Below are 19,882 nucleotides of genomic sequence, written 5' to 3' on the forward strand. Positions count from 1 at the left end.
CTGACTCTGGTAGACTCCCTGGCTTTCACAGTCCCTCTACACATGAGAAGTTTTCTATATCCAGACCAAGAAATTGTGCCTCATGTCCTGCCTTTGCTTTACCTAATTTTCTCTGGTCTTCATTTTCTTTATCCAGTACTTAAAACACCTCTTTGTGCCTCCTCCGCAGCCTGATGATGGTTAGGGACACTGTGCCCTTCCAAGAATCAGCTATGATGCAATCGCCAGTACAAGGGAAATGTTAGAAATAGAGCCATTCAGTTGGCCTCTCTAGCAAAGAGACTACAGAAAACAAAGCAGACAATAGCCTGTACTTGGAAACACAGCCTAAGGGTGATTTTCCAAGATACTTGCCACCCAGCCCTTTCCTCATCAGACCTCAGCAAATCCTTTGACTGCTTACGACCCACCAGCCTGAATTGGACTCCACGCTGCTGAAGCCAGAGGATCATGCTGCTCAGAAGCTTCCACCATGTACTGACTGAGCTCATAACCACTGGAGCTGAGACCAGACTCGTGCTGCTGGAGAAGGTTGGACTCACTGGTCAATGATGGCTGAAAAGTAAAAACACATGGGAAGACTCAGAAGCAGTTTCAGAGAACTGGTTCTCATGCATCATCCTTCAAAGACACAAAATTCAAATTTTTAAATAAATGCCGTGAAAATGGGTATGTTGTGATCCATAGGGTTTCTATTGACTGATCTTTGGAAGTAGGTCACCAGGCATTTCTTCCTAGTTTGTCTTAGTGTGGAAGCCCCACTAAAACCTGTTCACCATCACAGCCACACCCAAGCTTCCACTGATAGATGGGTAAAAGCTGTGCATAAGGAGCACTGGCCGGGAATTGAACCCAGATTTCCTGCATGGAGGTGAGAATTCTACCACTGAACTACTAATGCCCTATATATCTCAAGTATTTACTCATGTATTCATTCATTAACTATTGTATGAGCATTAACTATTGTATGAGCACCTATTATGGTGCAGGCACTGTACTTTACCTTAGGGATACTGTAGTATGCAAAAAAATACGGTCCCTGCTCTCATGGAACTTACATTCTAGGAGCATACAAGTAAAACAATGGATCCAAGAGCTCTGTACACTGTGAAGAGCTGTACACATGTGTTGTGGTTGCTTACTGGGTTGTTATCATTACATGTGCCCTGCCCTGTTAAGCACTAGGTATACAGAAGAAACTGCCCTCAAAAATCACAATAATCTAATTATGGAAACAAAATTAACACAAGATTGTCAAAGATTATGAACTCATCTCTGCAGCATCTTAGAAACTTTTCCATAAATCTAAAATTACTCCAAAATAATATGTTTATTAAAAGCTTCATTTTGTGGCCCAGCTGGTACACACAGTAAGAATTTAGAGGAAAGAGACAGAAGAGTCAGGAAGGCTTCACGTCCTGTTTTCTGACCTGAATTAAAAGATTCTAACAACTTCCAGCTTCTTGGATAAAACAATTAGTTCACTAGGGTTTCAGAGAAAGAATCCAAACCCTAACACCTGGTTGTAGCCTCTTCTCCTCTTTTCCAGGAACTCAGAGTGACTTAGTGATATTTTCTGACTAAGTCACTTTGACAAAAATACTGAAGGGAAAGAACAGGGCCCCAGCCCCAAAAGATTAAAGCAGGAAGACAGGGGAAGGGAGAACGTGTGAATGGAGGCTCTGTCAAAAGGAGAGGAATAGCACCCCTCAGCCTGCTGGCCACTGGAGACCCCAGCACCAAGGGCCCTGCCCTGTCACTGCTGACAATGCCAGTTGTGATGTGCTGTCACAGCCCACTGCTCCCATGTCACTTCAGGTTACCTTATTGTTCTGGGCCCCAGGTAGCAAACTCTCCAGAAACACCTCCCCAGGCCTCTCTTGTCCAGAATTAGAAGCAGGACTGTCTCTACAAGGGTTCCGACTCTTAGATCTGCAGCAAAATGACAGGAGTAGGTGAGAGGGAGATCTTGAGCAATGCCCAGAAAGGCTAAGCTGCTCTCTGCTGGAGGCTATTGTGCTTATTAAAAGTGTGAGCAGGTGTCAGGTCGACCTGTATGCATAGGGAAATGCATTTCCCTCTCATTCCCCACTTCAATCTATTCATAGCAAAAAGCAGGAGCACTTGTATTCCATAGAGTAGTCACTGAAGTGACCTCAGACCCTGAAGAGAAGGGCTATCTGTAGCCTTGCATCCTGGAAGGACTTAAATCAGAGCATGGAGATCCATGAGCTCCAGGTAAAGGCACCAGTGGTAAGGTCATTCGGGCATACACTGGATGCAGCAAGAGTCTCCTCTCTGCCCTGTTTATTCCAGGGGGAGCACCCTATTCTCAGAGCATAAGAGTAGACAGAGGAGAAGCAGGCCAGCACCAGGCAGGATCCAATCACTAGAACTTTCGAAAAGCCACATCTGTTCTGAGGCCAACATGGAATTAGGCCTTTCTTTAGGATAATGGTCTCACAGGGACCAAGCCTAGCCCAGGTCCTGGAACTGCCTCTTGGAGATACAAATCTATCCTCCTGGCTCCATGCTAACAGCTAGCACAGGCCATCCTAGTCTAATCCCATAAAGCTGTAGCTAAAACAAAACCAGACTGGCTGTTTAATGAGGCACCAAGCCATAAGATGAATTATGTTGAATTGGCCCCTCCTTTTATACTTACTGGAACTGGGTCTCATGATTTGTTCCAAATGAACTATTCCAAGCTTGATGATGATGTTCATTGAGGTACTTTTGGTCTCGGTAATCTTCATGCCAGGTATAAGGACTTCCTTGCCTTGGAACTGCACCCTCAGAAAAAACAAAATAGGCAGGTTACCTTCTGAAAGTTGAGAAAGACACAGGCAAGTTGTGATGCTGAGTTATTGGAACACAGCTGATATTAAAAAAAAAAAAAAAATAGTGTTGATGAAATTAAATTAAATTGACATTTGAGACCTAAGATGAAAGTCTGTAATTATCCCTCAGGCCTCTCTGAAGCAATTAGCATGCTTCTATTCAGCAGCGTGGAGTCCCTAGCTGGTGTGAATGGTTAAAATGCTTGGCTGTTAACTGAAATGAAAGACTGCAAGTTCATTCCACCCAGAGATGCGTCAAAAGAAAGGCCTGGCAATCTACTTCCAAAAAAAATCAGCCATTGACAATTCTATGGAGCACAGTTCTACTCTGATATACATGGGGTTGCAACTGGTAATGATACTGGTATACAATTACACAGTGGTGAGAATCATGGAGTGTGTGCGTGTTCAACACTGAAACAGATTTCTCTCTTTAGCTGTCTTTTGTTGTTGTTGTTGTTGTTATTTGCCGTCGAGTAGGCCCCGACTCATAGCGACCCCTCCTTGGGTTTCCGAGGCAGTATCACTACGGAAGTAGGATTGCCCAACCTTCCTTCCGAGGAGTGGCTGGTGGGTTTGAACCACCAGCCTTCTGGTTAGCAGTCAAGTGCCTTAGGCACTATGCTACCAGAGCTCCTTTAGCACATTCAAAAACCTTAATACTTACACCAAATGAAAATTCCTATTTGGGTATATCTGCTGCCCAGCCCTCTGAACAATGGGCCACAGCCTGAAATCTGTGCCCAGCGTGGAGTGATGGTCAGACTCATTCCTCTGATGGTTACAGCCCAACAACACAATTGATGCCCTTAAAAACCAAATTCACTGTAACTTGATCAGAGACTATAGTCTAAGCTATAAGGATGAGTAGAAAAAGTGTAGGTGAAGAACAAACTGTCTATGCTACTAGTAACATAATGAGAGTGGTTCCAGTACCACTCAGCCTACCTGTACAAAGGAATATGATTTCTTCCTATCTCTTCTCCTAAAGACACCTAGGAGTAGTGACTTTACCTTGGTCTTATCTGGCCAAGAAGGAAGGAAAAGAGGGCCTCTGCTTTTGCCCATTTGGTTGCCCAAGATGAGGCTCTGAGCATGGCCCCCTTGGTCTCTGCCCTGCCCATCAAACCAGCTCTATCATCTCCAATCCCAAAGGCTTCTTGGAAATTATTCCATACCTCTTTCTTCTGGCAGCCTCTGTGGGTGTCCATGATAGTAATAACCTCCATAAGCGTATTCTTCCCTTAGGGTTGTAGAATGATAGTTCTGATATGGATGCTCATAGTCTGGCCTAAAACATCACAAAGATGGCCAGTCATTTGAAAATGAGTGTGGTAAAGAGAAAAGGTAATGGCAGACTTGACAAACTAAATAAGTGCAGAGGACAGAACTATGATACCCATATAGAATCAGCTTGAAAGCCAAAATTAATTCTAGATCATATAAGCAGAAAATCCAGAATCAGACAGAGCAGGAGGAAAGTCTTTATTATAAAACAAAGGCTTGGATTTTTATGATAAAATCATAACCAAATGTTTTATTCTCTTTTCTTATGTTTCTCTCTTGCTTCAACAATACATACACCAACAATGCAAGGAGAAGACCCTGCTCTGGTGATATCTTAAAAAACTCCTTCATGCGATGATTGTGCAAGTACCCAATTTATCACTGTAATTTCAATGCATATTACAGATGGAAATGAAATTAAAAAATCAAGTTGGACTATCTTAAATCTGATTACATCCATTGCTGCTGTCCTTAACATCTCTTTCTTTGAGAATTCAACTGCCCAAAAGAGATTGGAAAAGGGAAAGTGATGTTGTTAGTATTAGTATCAATTGATAATTTTTTAGAAAAAAAAAATTGATAATTTTTAAAGGGCAAAATGCTTTACCGTAATTATTATTTCTACTCTAAATCTGTAGGCAGGTAAATATCACCCCACCTGGAAAGGCTAAGGTAGAATATTGATGGCTTCCAACATCCCATCAAATACCAAGTCCACTGTAATCACCAGAACTCAGGACAAGGAATTTCAGGTTCTCCAGGTTGGAATTCTCCAACCTGGAGAACCTGGAATTACATCACTGAGAACTTTTGCTTGTGAACTTAGAAGGTTTGGAAGCTGCAAGTTTATATCTACTTTCTCTGAGGTTGATTTAAAAAAAAAAAAAAAAGTTCCCATTCATTCATTCAACACTGGGTCCCATCTGTGTCTCAAATGTCATCAATCTTTCTAAGCCACTCAACACTCCTCTCCCTACTCTGTGATATTGTGATGACTTCCTTAAGAAGCTCTACTAAGGAGATAATTGTTTTCAGTCTCCCAAAAACATTTCAGGAAAGGAAATGGCTTAGCTAAAGCAATGCTCTTTCTTTGTCCCCATCAGTCTAAGCTGATGGGTTTTCTGCTGTTGTAGTTGGTTAGATCCATCAGTCACAGGTTTAATCTATTTAACAAAAGATCCTATAGCCACATCTTTGATGAATATTTTATGACACATCTCCTTAGTTATATAACAGAATTTTCCAAATCTCTAAGTTTTGTTTTCATTTTGCACAGTTAATTTTTAAGTCCATCTCTTTCCCTCACATTTTACTACAAGCAGCAAGGGGAAACCATGGGGCCATTTTAAGACCTGGCTTAGAAATCTCCTCAGTCAAATATCCAAGTTCATCACCTACAAGTTCTCCCTTCCACCAAACATTGGAATGTAATTCAGACAAGTTCTTTGACACTTTAAAAAGCCTCACCTTCCTCCATTGTTCAATCACATGTTCATCATTTCCTTTTAAAGCCTCACCAGAAGTGTTTTTAATGTCCACATTTCTAGGAGCATTCTGTTGCTGGTGCCATATGTGTTCTCTAAAACAATAAAGACTTTCTCAATGGCTTCCTTGCTTCCTTCTGAGCCCTCTATAAAATTGCCCTTTTTGTCCATAATTCTACCAACAGTCTCTTTAAGGCAATCTAGGCTTTTACTATGAGGCACCTTAAAACTCTTTCAGCCTCTACCCATTACCCAAATCTAAAACTACTTCCACATTTTAAGTATCTGTTAGAGAAGCACCCCATTCTTTAGGTACCAAATTCTGTCTTCGTTATCTAGTCCTGCTATAACATAAATACCACTAGTGAATGGCTTTAACAAACAAATTTATTTTCTCACAGTTTGTGAGGCTGGAAGTCCAAACTCAGGGTGCTGACTTTAGGGAAGGACTTTGTCTCTGTGTCTGCACTGGAGGAAGGTCCTTGTCTTCTCCAAGCCTCTGCTCCTGGGTGATCTTCATGTGGCTTGGCACCTCTCTTCCCCCATCTCTGCTTGCTAACTTACATTTAATCCTTTTTATATCTCAAAATAGATTGACTCAAGATGCAGCCTACACTAATCTTGTCTCATTAACACAAAAAAGACAACACATTCCTGAAAGGGATTATAACCACAGGCACAGAGATCAGGATTTACAGCACATGTTTTTGAGGAACACAATCCAATCCATAAAGGTGAAGAAGGAAGAAAAGACAAAGAGGAGAAATAAAAGGAAAAGGAAGAAGGAAAAGAACAATCTGTTCCTAAGCATTTAGGAGAGCTGGGTCCATTTCATGCCTTAAAGCCATACCTTGAATATCTGGGATAACCACCTTCATAATAGTCAACTCCAGACAGAGATTGATGCCATTCCTCTGGCCTGTATGGATGCTGGGGCTGCTGGTGGTCTGCCCTGGGGTCCTGTTGTGGCTGGGGGCTCCCCCGGAGGTCCTGCCACTGGTAGAACCTCTCTCCATTGTGCTGAGAGTGAGGAATAGGCCTATGATATCCATCTCTCCAATGCCCTCGGTCTGGATCCTTTGACGGTGCTATAGGCCTCCCCTGTGACTGAGGCAGATGCTGGGGAACCCAAGGTTCCATCCCTGACCCTCTGAATTTCTCTTGAGTGTTGAGTCAGTTGTGTAGTTATTTTATCTTCCTGAAGACAAAAGACAAACTAAATTAGCATCATTTTTAGCTTATATCTACACATGGTGGTTGATTAGAATTTGTGAAAAGAGGGTCAGCAGTCACAGCTAAGGTCCTCCGAAATATTCTCTCTACAACAAACCATATTGAGTACAGATATAGAGAAATCTGGAAAACAAGCTTGATCCACTAAATGAAATAAGTAACAGGCTAATCAATCATATCAATGTGGCTTAAAAAAGTAAAAGTAAAAGTTTTGAGCAACAATGGATGTGGAGTCATGAGAGATAGGTAACAGCACAAATGCCACTAAAAAATGTGATCAAGGTATCTCAATTCAATAAGTGCTTGTTCATTTATTCTACTAGCAAATATTTATTCAACACTTACTATGGAGGCCTTACAGTATCAAAGAAATAGAGTAGGCCTTGGAAGGAACTAGGTCAGAGTTCAAATCCTAGGCCTGCCATTTATGTGACCAGAGAAGTTAGTTAATTTTTTCAAGCCTCAACTTCCTCACTTGTATAATAAGGACTATTTTTCAGATTTATTCTCAAAATTAGAAATAAGGTATGAAAAGTACCTAACACACTGCCTGATATATAGTCTTTGTTCTTAATCATAGTTAATATTATCCGTATGTGCAAAGCACTGTGGAAGAGTCAGAAAGAAAGATTAGAGTAGCGTGAGTGGCTCAAAACATCTTTTAAACAAAAAGAAGCTGAAATGACCTCTTCAAAGGAAGCCTTTTCTGAATCCTTAAATTAACCTCCTGGAACCAAAAGAAAAAACCAACTACCCTTGGGTCAATCCAACTCATAGCAACCCTACAGGACAGAGCAGAACTCCCCCATAGGGTTTCCAAGGCTGTAAATCTTTTATGGAAACAGATTGCCTCATCTTTCTCCCATGGAGTGGCTGGTGGGTTCAAACCACATACCTTTTGGTTAGCAGCCCAATGCTTTAACCACAGCAGCACCTTAACCTCTTGGAAGAACTAGAACTCCCATAATATGGCCATACCCTGCCCTTCCTCCAAGGGAGCCAATGAGATGCAACTTTGACTGGAGATTTTAAAACCTGTAAAGTCTCCAATCCTCCTCTTTGCCCTGTCCCCCACCCTCATCAAACTAATTCTTCCCTACTTACCCGTCAAAATAAAAAATAGCTCCAAGCCCCTCTGTCCACCTCAGTATCATAGATGAGTACCTGCATCCAGCTGTCTCCAAAGTGGCCTTTCTCCTGCCTAGAGATTCACTTGTATCAGGAGTGTTCACTGCCTCAGTCCACCCTCACCTTTGTCTCCTTTGGGAACTGTTTCAAGTTGCAAAATCAAGATTCTGATTAATCTGGTTCACTTGCTTCCTCTACTAAAACTCTCAGCCCAATATAAAACTTCATATCAGAGCAAAAGGTCAAAAGGGTGTGTGTTGAAACCAAGGAGTCACGTGACTCTAATGCCATGGAGTTAGAGTCCACAACCATGAGCCAAGGACAGTGAGACAGCAGTTCCAGTCCAGAATATACAAGTAGAGCAAGACACAGAGGAACTTAGGCCTTCCTTTCCATGTCAGCTCACTTCCTTGAAAAGCCAGGTGATTGAAAGCTATCTCCAACACAACCCCAGAAAGGTTCAATGTCCCACACAGTGAAAGGGTGTGTGGGTCTCTCCCGAAGGCCCATGGAACTCAATGCCATTTAGACACAAGTAAGAGCAACAGGAGCCTGAGTGGCATAAATGGTTTCCAGTGGTTGGCAGTTTGAACCTACCCAGCTGCTCTGCAGAAGAAAGTTCAGGTGAACTGCTTCCACAAAGACTACAGCCAAAAAAAGCCCTATGAAGCAGTTCTACTTGGCAACTCATTGCTTGACATGAGTCGAAATTAACTCCACAGCAAAGGGTTTGGTTTTGGTTTAAGAGCAACAAGAAGAAAGCCACATTCACCTTGTCCCCAGATATTTCACTAGACAGCCCTTCCACACCTGCACAGGCCAGATACCCAATTTCTTGGCCAAAATCACATTTGTTGCCATGAGCCATCAACTCCATTAAGTTAGACAATTAGGCAAAAGCACTTAAGATTCTCAAAATGGATGGATTATATCTATGATGACAAATCATATTCATATATTCACATACCTGATCTTCTCTTATTCCCAGTAAGGGTAATGTTGTCTTTCCTAATCTGATAGCAAAGCAAACAGAGCTAAAAGAAAGAAAACAAGGGATTCCCACACACCTGCTCTGATGGCTTTCCACCTTCAGTCAGCACAGCTCCAGGGACCTGGCCCAAGAGTACCTCCTTCCCATGTCTCTTGGAAATTGTCAAAGTCCAGGTGCCACATATACCAAGACTTACCTGGCCTTCAAATCTACAGCCAGTGAGTTACCTTTGCAACTGCTCAGCCTCCATGAAGCTGACTCATTGGAGCAAAGTACAGCCCGGCTACCTCCATCAGAGAAAGACCTGAATTGACTTATTTGCTCAGCACCCTGTCTGAAGCTGGTGCTCCTGTTTGCCAGTGGGTGGAGCCAAGTTCGTACACAGGAGAAAGCATCCAAACCCCCACAGCAAACAAGGAAGAGAAACAATTGGGAGAGGAAATCAGAATGCCCTGAGGCAGCCTGGTTCCCTGAGAAGAGCACCACCTTCAGGGTGCTGACCTGCAGATCTACCACTTGCTGCCTCAATGACAAAAGGCAACTTACTTCTGTGTGTTTCTTTTTCTTTAAAATGGGAATAACAATACTTAATTTATGAGGGTTATTATGAAGATTAAATATTGGTAAAGTGGCACATGATAAAATCAAAAGCCAAACTCACTGCTGTCGAGTCAGATCCAACTTATAGCAACCCCTCCTTGGGTTTCTGAGGCAGTATCACTACAGAAGTAGATTGCCCAATCTTCCTTCTGAGGAGTGGCTGGTGGGTTCGAACCACCAGCCAGCCTTCTGGTTAGCAGTCAACATGCCTTAGGCACTATGCCACCAGAGCTCCCGGCACATGATAGATGATCTATAAATAAATAGCATTTTTTTTTTTTCTTTTCAAAAGAGATAAGCTAACTCCACTGATCAGAGCAGGGAAATACTCACTGGTACATAGTAACTATAGGCATACCTCAGAGATACTGTGGGTTTGGTTGACATCACTACAATAAAGCAAATATTGCAATAAAGGAATCACACAATTTTGGGGACTTTCCTGTTGTTGTTGTTATTTGCCGGAAGTAGATTGCCCCATCTTTCTTCCGAGGAGTGGCTGGTGGGTTTGAACCGCCAGCCTTCTGGTTAGCAGTCAAGTGCCTTAGGCACTACGCTACCTTCCAGAGCTCCCAGGGGGATTTCCTAGTGCATATAAATGGAAGGAAGATTGGGCAATCTACTTCCGTAGAAATACTGCCTCGGAAACCCAAGGAGGGGTCCCCTATGCATCGAATCAACTCAACGGCAGTCAGTTTGGTTTTTGTTGAGTGCATATAAAAATCATGTTTACACTATACTGTAGCCTATTAAGTGTGCAATAGCACTATGAAAAAGTCTGAAATATTGTGAGAATTACTAAAAGGTGACAGAAACATGAAATGAGCACATGCTGTTGGAAAAATTACACCAATAGACTTGCTCCATGCAGGATTGCTACAAACCTTCAATTTGTAAAAAGCACAATATCTGAGAAACACAATAAAATTAGGTACACCCGTACCCAGTTTCTCTGGTTTTAGATTTTTCTCATTCATGTTTTTTTCCAAGGAGTTCAGGCTGTATGACCAATTCTTTTATCTATCAGGACAACAAATTTAAATGCCCAATATTGAACTGACCAAACCAAATTAACTGCCATCGAGTTGATTCTAACTCACAGTGACACTCATTGGGTTTCCAAGGCTACAAATCTTTACAGAAGCAGCATCTTTCTTCCACAGAGTGGTTGGTAGGTTTGAAGCACAAACCTTTTGGTTAGCAGCCAAATGCTTTACCCACTACACCACCAGAGCTCCTTATTATTGAACTGGGGGCACCAGAAAGTTTTCTATTATAATAAGAAAGTAATTTCTCAATTTGAAAAATACACTTCTTCAGCATTATCAACATAAACACAGAAGTGCTCATGTCTACTTTTGAATTAATAGTTTAAAATACAGAATTTGCTTTAGAAAGAACCAACAGAGTTTATTCTTTCTTTCAATGAACATAGTTCCTATTATGTGCCAGGATTTGGCACACATATATAGAAAACACATAGTCCTTGTCTTCAAAAAGCTTAAAGCAAAAAAAAAAGCTCATAGTAAATTTATATCTCAAGTTGATACTACTCCAGGGAAAACTAACACTGTTGTGTCTCATGTTCAGGTAAGAAAATATGTTTCTGAATGTGGTAGTTAAGTTTGTGTGTGAACTTGGCTGGGCCTGGTTGACTGGCTGGGCAGCTGGATGTAGTATTCCCCATGATGACACTGGTAATCAACTCTACTGTGAGCAGCTGAGTAGCTACCTTAGGGATCTGGTCTGCTTCCTGTATATAAAGAGAAGCCTTGGGGACTAGATTCTAGCTTATGGCAGCCTTGAACCCTGCATGTAGCTGTGTCATTTTTCAGCAGCCTGCCATGCTCTGCCAACCTTAGGACTTTCAATGGACTTGAATTAATGGCCTGTCATGTGGTTTGGTAACATCAGGACTGTGCTATTTTATTTGTCGACCTTGGGCTGGTTAGCCTCAGCAGCCAGTAGCTGCCTGAGTGGAGATGCCTCTAGCTTCAGTGGGCCAGGAGCAAGAGGCAGAGCTGAAACCCAAGGTCAAGGGGCTTTCACACAGCCCCTAGAGCCTGGCATTAGGTAACCAGAACACTGAGTTACAGGCTTTTTTCTCCAGCCCTTCAACTGACTTCTAGGACCTGACTGTAGAATTCTCTTATCTCACTGATGGGCCATGAAGTTTTACTCACTAATAGCTGAACTGCCTTTTTAATCCTCCTGGGAAGAAGAACTGGAGAAGGTCACAGATGAGAGAAGGGCTTATAACATGATTGATTATAACATAGACTCGGATATTAAATTATGTGTTCCAAAACACCACAATAACACTCATGAAAGTCTAATGTAACTCTCTTGGCATATAACATGATGGTAGTATTGTTGATTCCATCTCATAGTGACACTGAGGGACAGAGTAGAATTGCCCTATACAGTTTCCAAGGCTGTAAATCATTATGGAAATAGACTGCAACCTATTTCTCCCACAGAGTGGCTTGTAGGTTTGAACCACTGACATTTTGGTTAGTACCAAAGCACTTAACCACTATACTACCAAGGCACCTCTAACTACATTACTGGACTGTTAATTTTGGAAGAGACCTTCTTGTTGTTGTTAGATGCCATCAAATGGCTTTGACTCATAACGACCTCATGTACAACAGAATAAAACACTGCCTGACCCTATGCCATCCTCACAATCATTGCTATGTTTAAGCCCCTTTTGTAGCCACATGTCAATCTATCTTGTTGAGGGTCTTCCTCTTTTTCACTGACCCTATAATTTACCAAGCATGATGCCCTCTCCAGGAACTGGTCTTTCCTGATAACATGTCCAAAGTACATGAGACGAAGTTTCACCATCCTTGCTTCTAAAGCGCATACAAGACACATTTGTTTGTTCTTCTGGCAGTCATGGCATAGTTAATATTCTTTGCCAACAGTATTATTTAAAGGCATCAATTCTTCTTTTGTCTTCTTTATTCATTGTCCAGCCTTTCATATGTATGAGGCAATGGAAAATACCATGGCTTGGGTCAGGCACACCTTAGTCCTCAAAGTGACATCTTTGTTTTTTAACCCTTTAAAGAGATCATTTGCAGCAGATTTGACCAAGGCAATAAATACATCATTTGATTTCTTGTCTACTGCTTCCATAGAATTGATTGTAGATCTAAGTATAATGAAATCCTTGACAACTTTAATTTTTTCTCCATTTATTGCTTATTTATTTATTGTGAGGATGTGCCATTTATTGTGAGGATGTTTGTTTTCTTTATGTTGAGGTGTAATCCATACTGAAGGTTGTAGTCTTTGACCTTCATCAATAAATGTTTCAATTCCTCACTCTCAGCAAGCATGGTTGTGTCATCTGCATATCACAGGTTGCCAATGACTCTTCCTCCAATCCTGATGCCATGGTCCTCTTCATATAGTCCAGCTTCTCAGATTATATGCTTAGCATACAGATTCAAAGAGTACATATTCAAAAAGGGTGAAAGAATACAACCCTGACACATACTTTTCCTGATTTTAAACCATGAAGTATCCTCTTGTTCTATTCAAATAACTGCCTCTTGGTCTATGTACAGATTCCATATGAGCATAATAAAGTGTTCTGGAATTCCCTTTCTTCAAAATGTTATCCATTAGGAAGACTGAATATTGCAAAAATGTCAATATTACCCAAAGCAATCTATACATTCAATGCAATACCAATCCAGATTCCATCAACATTCTTTAAAGACATGGAAAAACCAATCACTAATTTTATATCGAAAGGAAAGAGACCTCAGATGAGCAAAGCACTATTGAAGAAAAAGAACAAAGTAGGGGTTTTTACACTCTCAGATCTCAAAACCTGCTATACAGCCACAGTTATCAAAAGAGCCTGGTATTGGTACAATGACAGACATACAGACCAGTGGAACAGAACTGAGAACCCAGAAATAGATCCATCGACCTATCCTCAGTTGATCTTTGACAAAGGGCTGAATCCATTAAATGAGGAAGAGATAGTCTCTTTCACAAATAGTGCTGCCAAAACTGGATACCCATTTGCAGAAAAATGAAAAAAGATCCATACCTCACACCATACACAAAAACTAACTCCACATGGGTCAAAGATTTAAATGTAAAACCTAAAACTATAAAGTTCATCAAATTAAAAATAGGGACAAGCTTAAGGGCCCTAATTTATGGCACAAATTGATTATCAAGCATAACCCAAAATGCACAAACAGCAGAAAAAAAACTAGATGATTGGGACCTTCTAAAAATTAAATTTTTATATGCTTCAAAAGACTGTTCCAGAAGAGTAAAAAGATAACCTACAGAATGGGAAATAATATTCGTCAATGACATATCGGAAAAAAGGACTTATCTCTAATATTTATAGAAAACTACAACACCTCAATATCAAAAAGACAAACAATCCAATTTAAAAACTGGTAGAAGACATGAACAGACACTTCATCAAAGAAGATATTCAGGCAGTCAACAAATATATGAAGAAATGTTTACAGTCATTAGCCATTAGAGAGATGCAAATCAAAACAACCATGAGATACCATCCCCCAGCAATAATAGCAAAGTTCAACAAGACAGAAAATAACAAATGCTGGCAAGAATGTGGACAGATTAGGACTCTCGTACACTGCGGTAGGACTTCAAATGATACAACCATTGTAGAAATTGGCATGATGATTCCTTAAAAAGTTGGAAATAGAAATACTACTTGATCCAGCAATCTTATTACTAGGTAAATATCCTAAAGAAGTGAGAGTCAGGACATATATAGATACATGCACATCCATGTTTATTGAAGCACTATTCACAATAGCAAAGAGATGGAAACAACCTAAGTGCCCATCAACCAAGGAATGGGTAAACAAACTGTGGTACGTACACACAACAGAACACTATGCAATCCTAAAGAATAATGTAGAATCTGCAAAACACCACATAATGTGGATGAACTTGCAGGACATTATACTGAGTGAAATAAGTCAATCATAGACGGACAAATAATGTATTAGTCCACTATTGTAAAAAGTCAAGGAAACGTTTACACATAGAAGGAAACTTTCTTTGTTGGTTACCTGGAAGGGGAAGGGAGGGGATGGGAAATTTCTAGGTAGGTTAAATATATATATAAAAGATTCCAAAGATTATTAGTGGTTACCATGGGTAGGAGGGAAGGAAAAAGAGGAAGGTTTGTTTGGAGGCCATTGAGTTTGTGCTAATAGGTGGTAGAATATTTTGGAAAAGGATAGCAATAATGGTGGCAAGACATGAAAATTGTAATCAATGTCCCTGAGCTGTAAATGGGGAGTGTTATGTTGGCGAATGTCATGTATATGTTTTCACCACAATAAAAGTTAAATTAAAAAAAAAAGATATCTATAATTTGTTATGATCCACATAGTCAAATGCCTTTGGATAGTCAATAAAAGACAGATAAATATCTTTCTGGTATACTCTGATTTCAGCTAAGATCCATCTAACATCAGCAATGATATCCCTCATCTCACATCCTCTTCTGAAACCAGCTTTAATTTCTGATAGTTCTCTGTCCCTGTATGGCTGAAACCAGTTCTGAATTATTTTCAGCAAAACTTTACTTGCATGTGATATTGATATTGTTTAATAATTTCTACATTCTGTTAGATCACCTTTCTTTGCAATGTTGTGTTGTTGTTGTTTGCCATCGAGTCGGCCCCGACTCATAGCGACCCCTCCTTGGGTTTCCGAGGCAGTATCACTACGGAAGTAGGATTGCCCAACCTTCCTTCCGAGGAGTGGCTGGTGGGCTTGAACCGCCAGCCTTCTGGTGAGCAGTCAAGTGCCTTAGGCACTATGCTACCAGAGCTCTCTTCCAGTTGACTGGCCAAGTAGCTGTCTTCCAAATTTCTTGGAAGAAATGAGTGAGAACTTCAAGCATTGCATCCATTTATTGAAACATCTCAATTGATATTCTATCAATTTCTGGAGCCTTGTTTTTTGCCAATGCTTTCAGTGTAGTCTAGACTTCTTCCTTTAGCACCATCAGTTCTTGATTATATGCTACCTTCTGAAATGCTTGAACACTGACCAATTATTTTTGTACAGTGATTCTGTGCATTTCTTTCATCTTTTTATGTTTCCTGCATTGTTCAATATTTTGCCCATAGAATTCTTCAATACTGCAATTCAACACTTGAATTTTTTCTTCAATTCTTTCAGCTTGAGAAATGCCAAATGATTTCTTCCATTTTGGTTTTCTAACTCCAAGTCTTTGTACATTACATTTCTTTATAATATTTCACTTTGTCTTCTTGAGCCACTCTTTGAAATCTTCTGCTCAGCTCTTTTACTTAATCATTTCTTCTATTTACTTTAGCTACTCTACATTCAACAGCAAGTTTCCGAGTCTCTTCTAATATGTATTTTGGTTTTATTATCCTTCTTTCCTGTCTTTTTAATGACCTTTTACTTTTTTCATGTATGATGTTTTTGATGTCATCCCACAATTCATCTGGTCTTCAGTCACTGATGTTCAATGCATCAAATTTATTTTTCAGATGGTCTCTAAATTCAGATGGGATGTGTTGTTGTTGTTATGTGCCATTGAGTCAGACCCAACTCATAGCGACCCCTCCTTGGGTTTCCAAGGCAGTATCACCACTGAAGTAGAGTGCGCCATCTTCCTTCTGAGGAGTGGCTGGTGGGTTTGAACTGCCAGCCCTCTGAATAGCAGTCAAGTGCCTTAGGCACTACGCTACCAGGGCTCCCAGATGGGATATACTCAAGGTCATATTTTGCCTCAACTTGAACTTGCATATGAACAAGTGATGGTCTGTTACTCAGTCAGCCCTTGGCCTTCTGACTGATGATATTGAGCTTCTCCATAATCTCTTTCCACAGATGAAGTAGATTTAATTTCCGTGTATTCCATTCAGGAAGTTCCAAGTGTATAGTCAACATTTACATGGTTAAAAAAAAAAATGTACTTCCAATGACTAAGTTATTGGTCTTGCAAAATTCTATCATGTGATCTCTGGCATCTTTCCTATCACCAAGGTCATATTTTCCAACCAGTGATCCTTCTTTGCTTCCAACTTTTGCATTCCAATCACTAGTGATTATCAATGCATCTTGATTACATGTTTGATCAATTTCAGACTGCAGAAGTTGGAAAGAATCTTCAATTTCTTCATCTTTAACACTAATGGTTGGTGTGTAAAATTGAATAATAGTCCTATTAAGTGGTCTTCATTGTAGGCATATGGATATTATCCTACCATTGGCAGCACTGTACTTAAGGATAGATCTTGAAATGTTTTTTGATGATGAATGCAACACCACCTTAATTTGTCATGCCCAGTAGACTATATGATTATTGAATTCTAATTGGCAATTCCAGTCAATTTCAGCTCACTAAGGCCTAAGAGACTGATCATTATGCATTCCATTTCATTTTTGATGACTTCTAATTTTCTTAGATTCATACTTCATACATTCCACGTTCCAATTAATGGATCTTTGCAGCTGTTTTTTCTCATTTTGAGTCTGTCACAGCTACAAGTGATGATCCCAAAAGCTTTGCTCCATCAACATCATTAAGGGTGATTCTACTTTGAGGGGGCAGCTCTTCTGCACTTGTGTTTTAAGTGCCTTCCATTCTGAGGGGCTCATCTTTGGTACTATGTCAGACAATATTCTGTTACTATTCATAAGGTTTTCACAAGCCAATTTTTTTAGAAGTAGATTGCTTCCTAGTCTGTCTTAGTCTCGAAGCTTCATTAAAACCTGTCTACCATGGGTGACCCTGCTGGTATTTGAAATATTGGTATCACAGCTTCCAGCATTACAGCAACATTAAGAACACTACAGTACAACAAACTCACAGACGAGTGGTGGAAGTGGACTTGGAAGTTATTTTAGCAGCTTCACTTCAACAATGATAAAACTCAGATCGAGGGAAGTGAAATAATGCATCCAAGAACACAAAACAAACCAGAAGCTCAGACAGGATTATGTGGTATACTGAAGCTGTCTTATATGGACTTGCAAGAGCTAATTGTTAAATATTCAGGAATTTGCTGAGCCAGTTGTTAAACCACTGGTAGTTTGAAATCCATCATGGAGACAGTATTTATACCACAGAAACTGGCAAGCGCTACAAAACAGAGTGGTTTATTTCTTTAGAAATAAACCAATTAACCAGCACAACACTGCAGAGGTATATCTAAGGTATAGCATGTGTCCTGGGTGCCACTTGAATGGGGGCACCTCTGAGCAGTTTCTATTAACCATCACAGTTTCCATCACCAGCTGTGAGAGATCATTCAGCAAGTTAAAACTAATACTTTCATATGTGCGAGCCTCCATAGATCAAAGCAGACTGTGTGATCTTCCTCCATAAGAAGAAAAGAAGCTGAAAAAAATGACTTTGAGCACATCATAGACCAATTTTCGTCAGGGAAATCAAGGAAGGTACAGTTTTGATTTACATGCAGTGCTAAGTAAAAGATTAAAGAACTTGACTTGTATTTTTGAGCTGATAGTATGGTAAAGTTATTTAAAAGATAGGAGTCAGATGTTTGGACAAGGGCACAATTTCAGGGTTTGCCAATGGTGCTATTTTCTATAGATACGCCTCTGCAACACTGATTACATCCCCAAACTCCTAGTTGCTAATTAGTTGTTCTTTCCACTGCAGAACTGCCATTCATTCTGTTACTTCCCTCCGTTGCTTAGCTCTGGTTTAAACACCTAGCCCAGTTCTCCCAAATTCTCCTTTTGCGACATCCCAAAGCATCTCTAATTATGTCAAAAGTTATTAAGAAACTCTTCAAACACTTACCAAGCAAAATTAATTTTAATTAGCTTTAATTATTTGTTATAGACATATGGCATACAATATTTATGTGGGTCATGGAATGAAATAAATCATGGTGGGATCTGACCACTCCAAAAGGTTTGGACCTATCAGTCTCTGCCTTCGCCAGTCTCATGTGTCTGCAATTACACCTACTTCTCACTTATGGACTATCTCATTATCATTCATAACATTTCATATTAACAATCACAGTAAAAAATCTAACTCACACATTAGTGATGTACATCTGGCAGTAACAAACACTGAGGTGCAAAGCAAGAGTAATGCTACCTGTGATGGTTAATATTATGTATTTGGCAGTTATGTAATGATGTAATTTGACAGTTATATAATGCTGTAATCTGGCAGTCATATAAGGATAGAGTCAAGCTCCATTTTATGATCTGATGAAGTCATCCTCTATTTTTACATAATGCTGATTTTTGCATGACTTGGTCTTTGGAAATAACCATGTTGATAAATGAGGAGTGGGTGTACTGAACTCTTTCAACCTGGCAGCTCATTTCCTCCTGGTTTCTAAATCATGCTTACCCAAGCTTAACAATACATTAGCAACTCAATCCCTACCAGGAGATGTGCTAGAATTAGTCTTGTTACTCTAAGTCCATGTTGCAGTGCCTTTGCATGATCCTCTGTGTCCTCCATGCCCAAACAGTTACAGTCACATTATTCATGACACTGTGTCCTGTCCTCATGACTGATTCCTCCTCTGCAATACAACTCTTCACAGGGATTAACCCAACTCATTGCCATAAAGTCAATTCCAACTCACAGTAACCCTATAGAACTAAGTAGAACTGCCCCATAGGGTTTCCAAGTCTATAAATCTTTAAGGAAGCAGACTGCCACATCTTTCTCACGTGGAGCAGCTGGTGGGTTTAAACTGCCAACCTTTGGGTTAGTAGCTGAGTACTTAACCATTGCATCCCCAGGGCTCCTTCATGGGGATTAGAGCCCCAGGAATTTGCTAATTTATGTGACTCTCTTTTCCCAGTCCCTGTCTTACTTTCCAAATCCTCAATCACTAACTAGAATCTTGTTTCAAACCATAGTAAATGCCCCTGTTTTGACATCTAACAAAAGGAAAATCACTTCCAAAAGATTGAGGCTACTCACCACATTAGGGCTAATGGATATAAACATGTACCCAGATCCAGGTTAGGTTTGCCATGACTCCTTGAGCACTGTGACTTAATAATGAATTTTTCTTACAAGAGACAAGTAAACAGCTAAGACATCCCCTAATACTAATCCCATTCTTTTTCTGATATGAAAAAATAGAAAATACATTGAGAGGTTCTCCATAAACATGTTAACAGTAGTGTTCTGAGTAATGGAATTATAGGTGATTTTATTTTTGTCTTACTGCTTTTCTATATTTTTTAAAACTTTTAGAAACATATTACATTATTTTAAAAGACAAAATCAGTGAACATTACTTTTTAAT

At 40.1% G+C, this 19,882-nt stretch overlaps 1 protein-coding gene across 1 annotated transcript in view; it reads right to left on the minus strand.

Annotated features, from left to right (window-relative positions):
* Positions 1-6,751, minus strand: part of LOC103194302 (protein transport protein Sec16B) — a 64,680-nt gene extending 57,929 nt beyond the window's left edge. The window contains exons 1-5 of the mRNA XM_007937684.2: positions 6,462-6,751; positions 4,019-4,131; positions 2,666-2,786; positions 1,824-1,932; positions 411-555 (exon numbers count right to left, since the gene is read on the minus strand). Coding sequence (XP_007935875.1) covers positions 411-555; positions 1,824-1,932; positions 2,666-2,786; positions 4,019-4,131; positions 6,462-6,751 — 778 coding nt within the window. The remainder of the gene's footprint in view (positions 1-410; positions 556-1,823; positions 1,933-2,665; positions 2,787-4,018; positions 4,132-6,461) is intronic.
* Between the last annotated feature and the right edge of the window lie 13,131 nt (positions 6,752-19,882).

The sequence above is a fragment of the Orycteropus afer genome, unplaced genomic scaffold, assembly GCF_000298275.1.
Source record: "Orycteropus afer afer isolate SDZICR_OR568_19922 unplaced genomic scaffold, OryAfe1.0 scaffold00043, whole genome shotgun sequence".
In the NCBI taxonomy this organism is placed as follows: Eukaryota; Metazoa; Chordata; class Mammalia; order Tubulidentata; family Orycteropodidae; genus Orycteropus; species Orycteropus afer.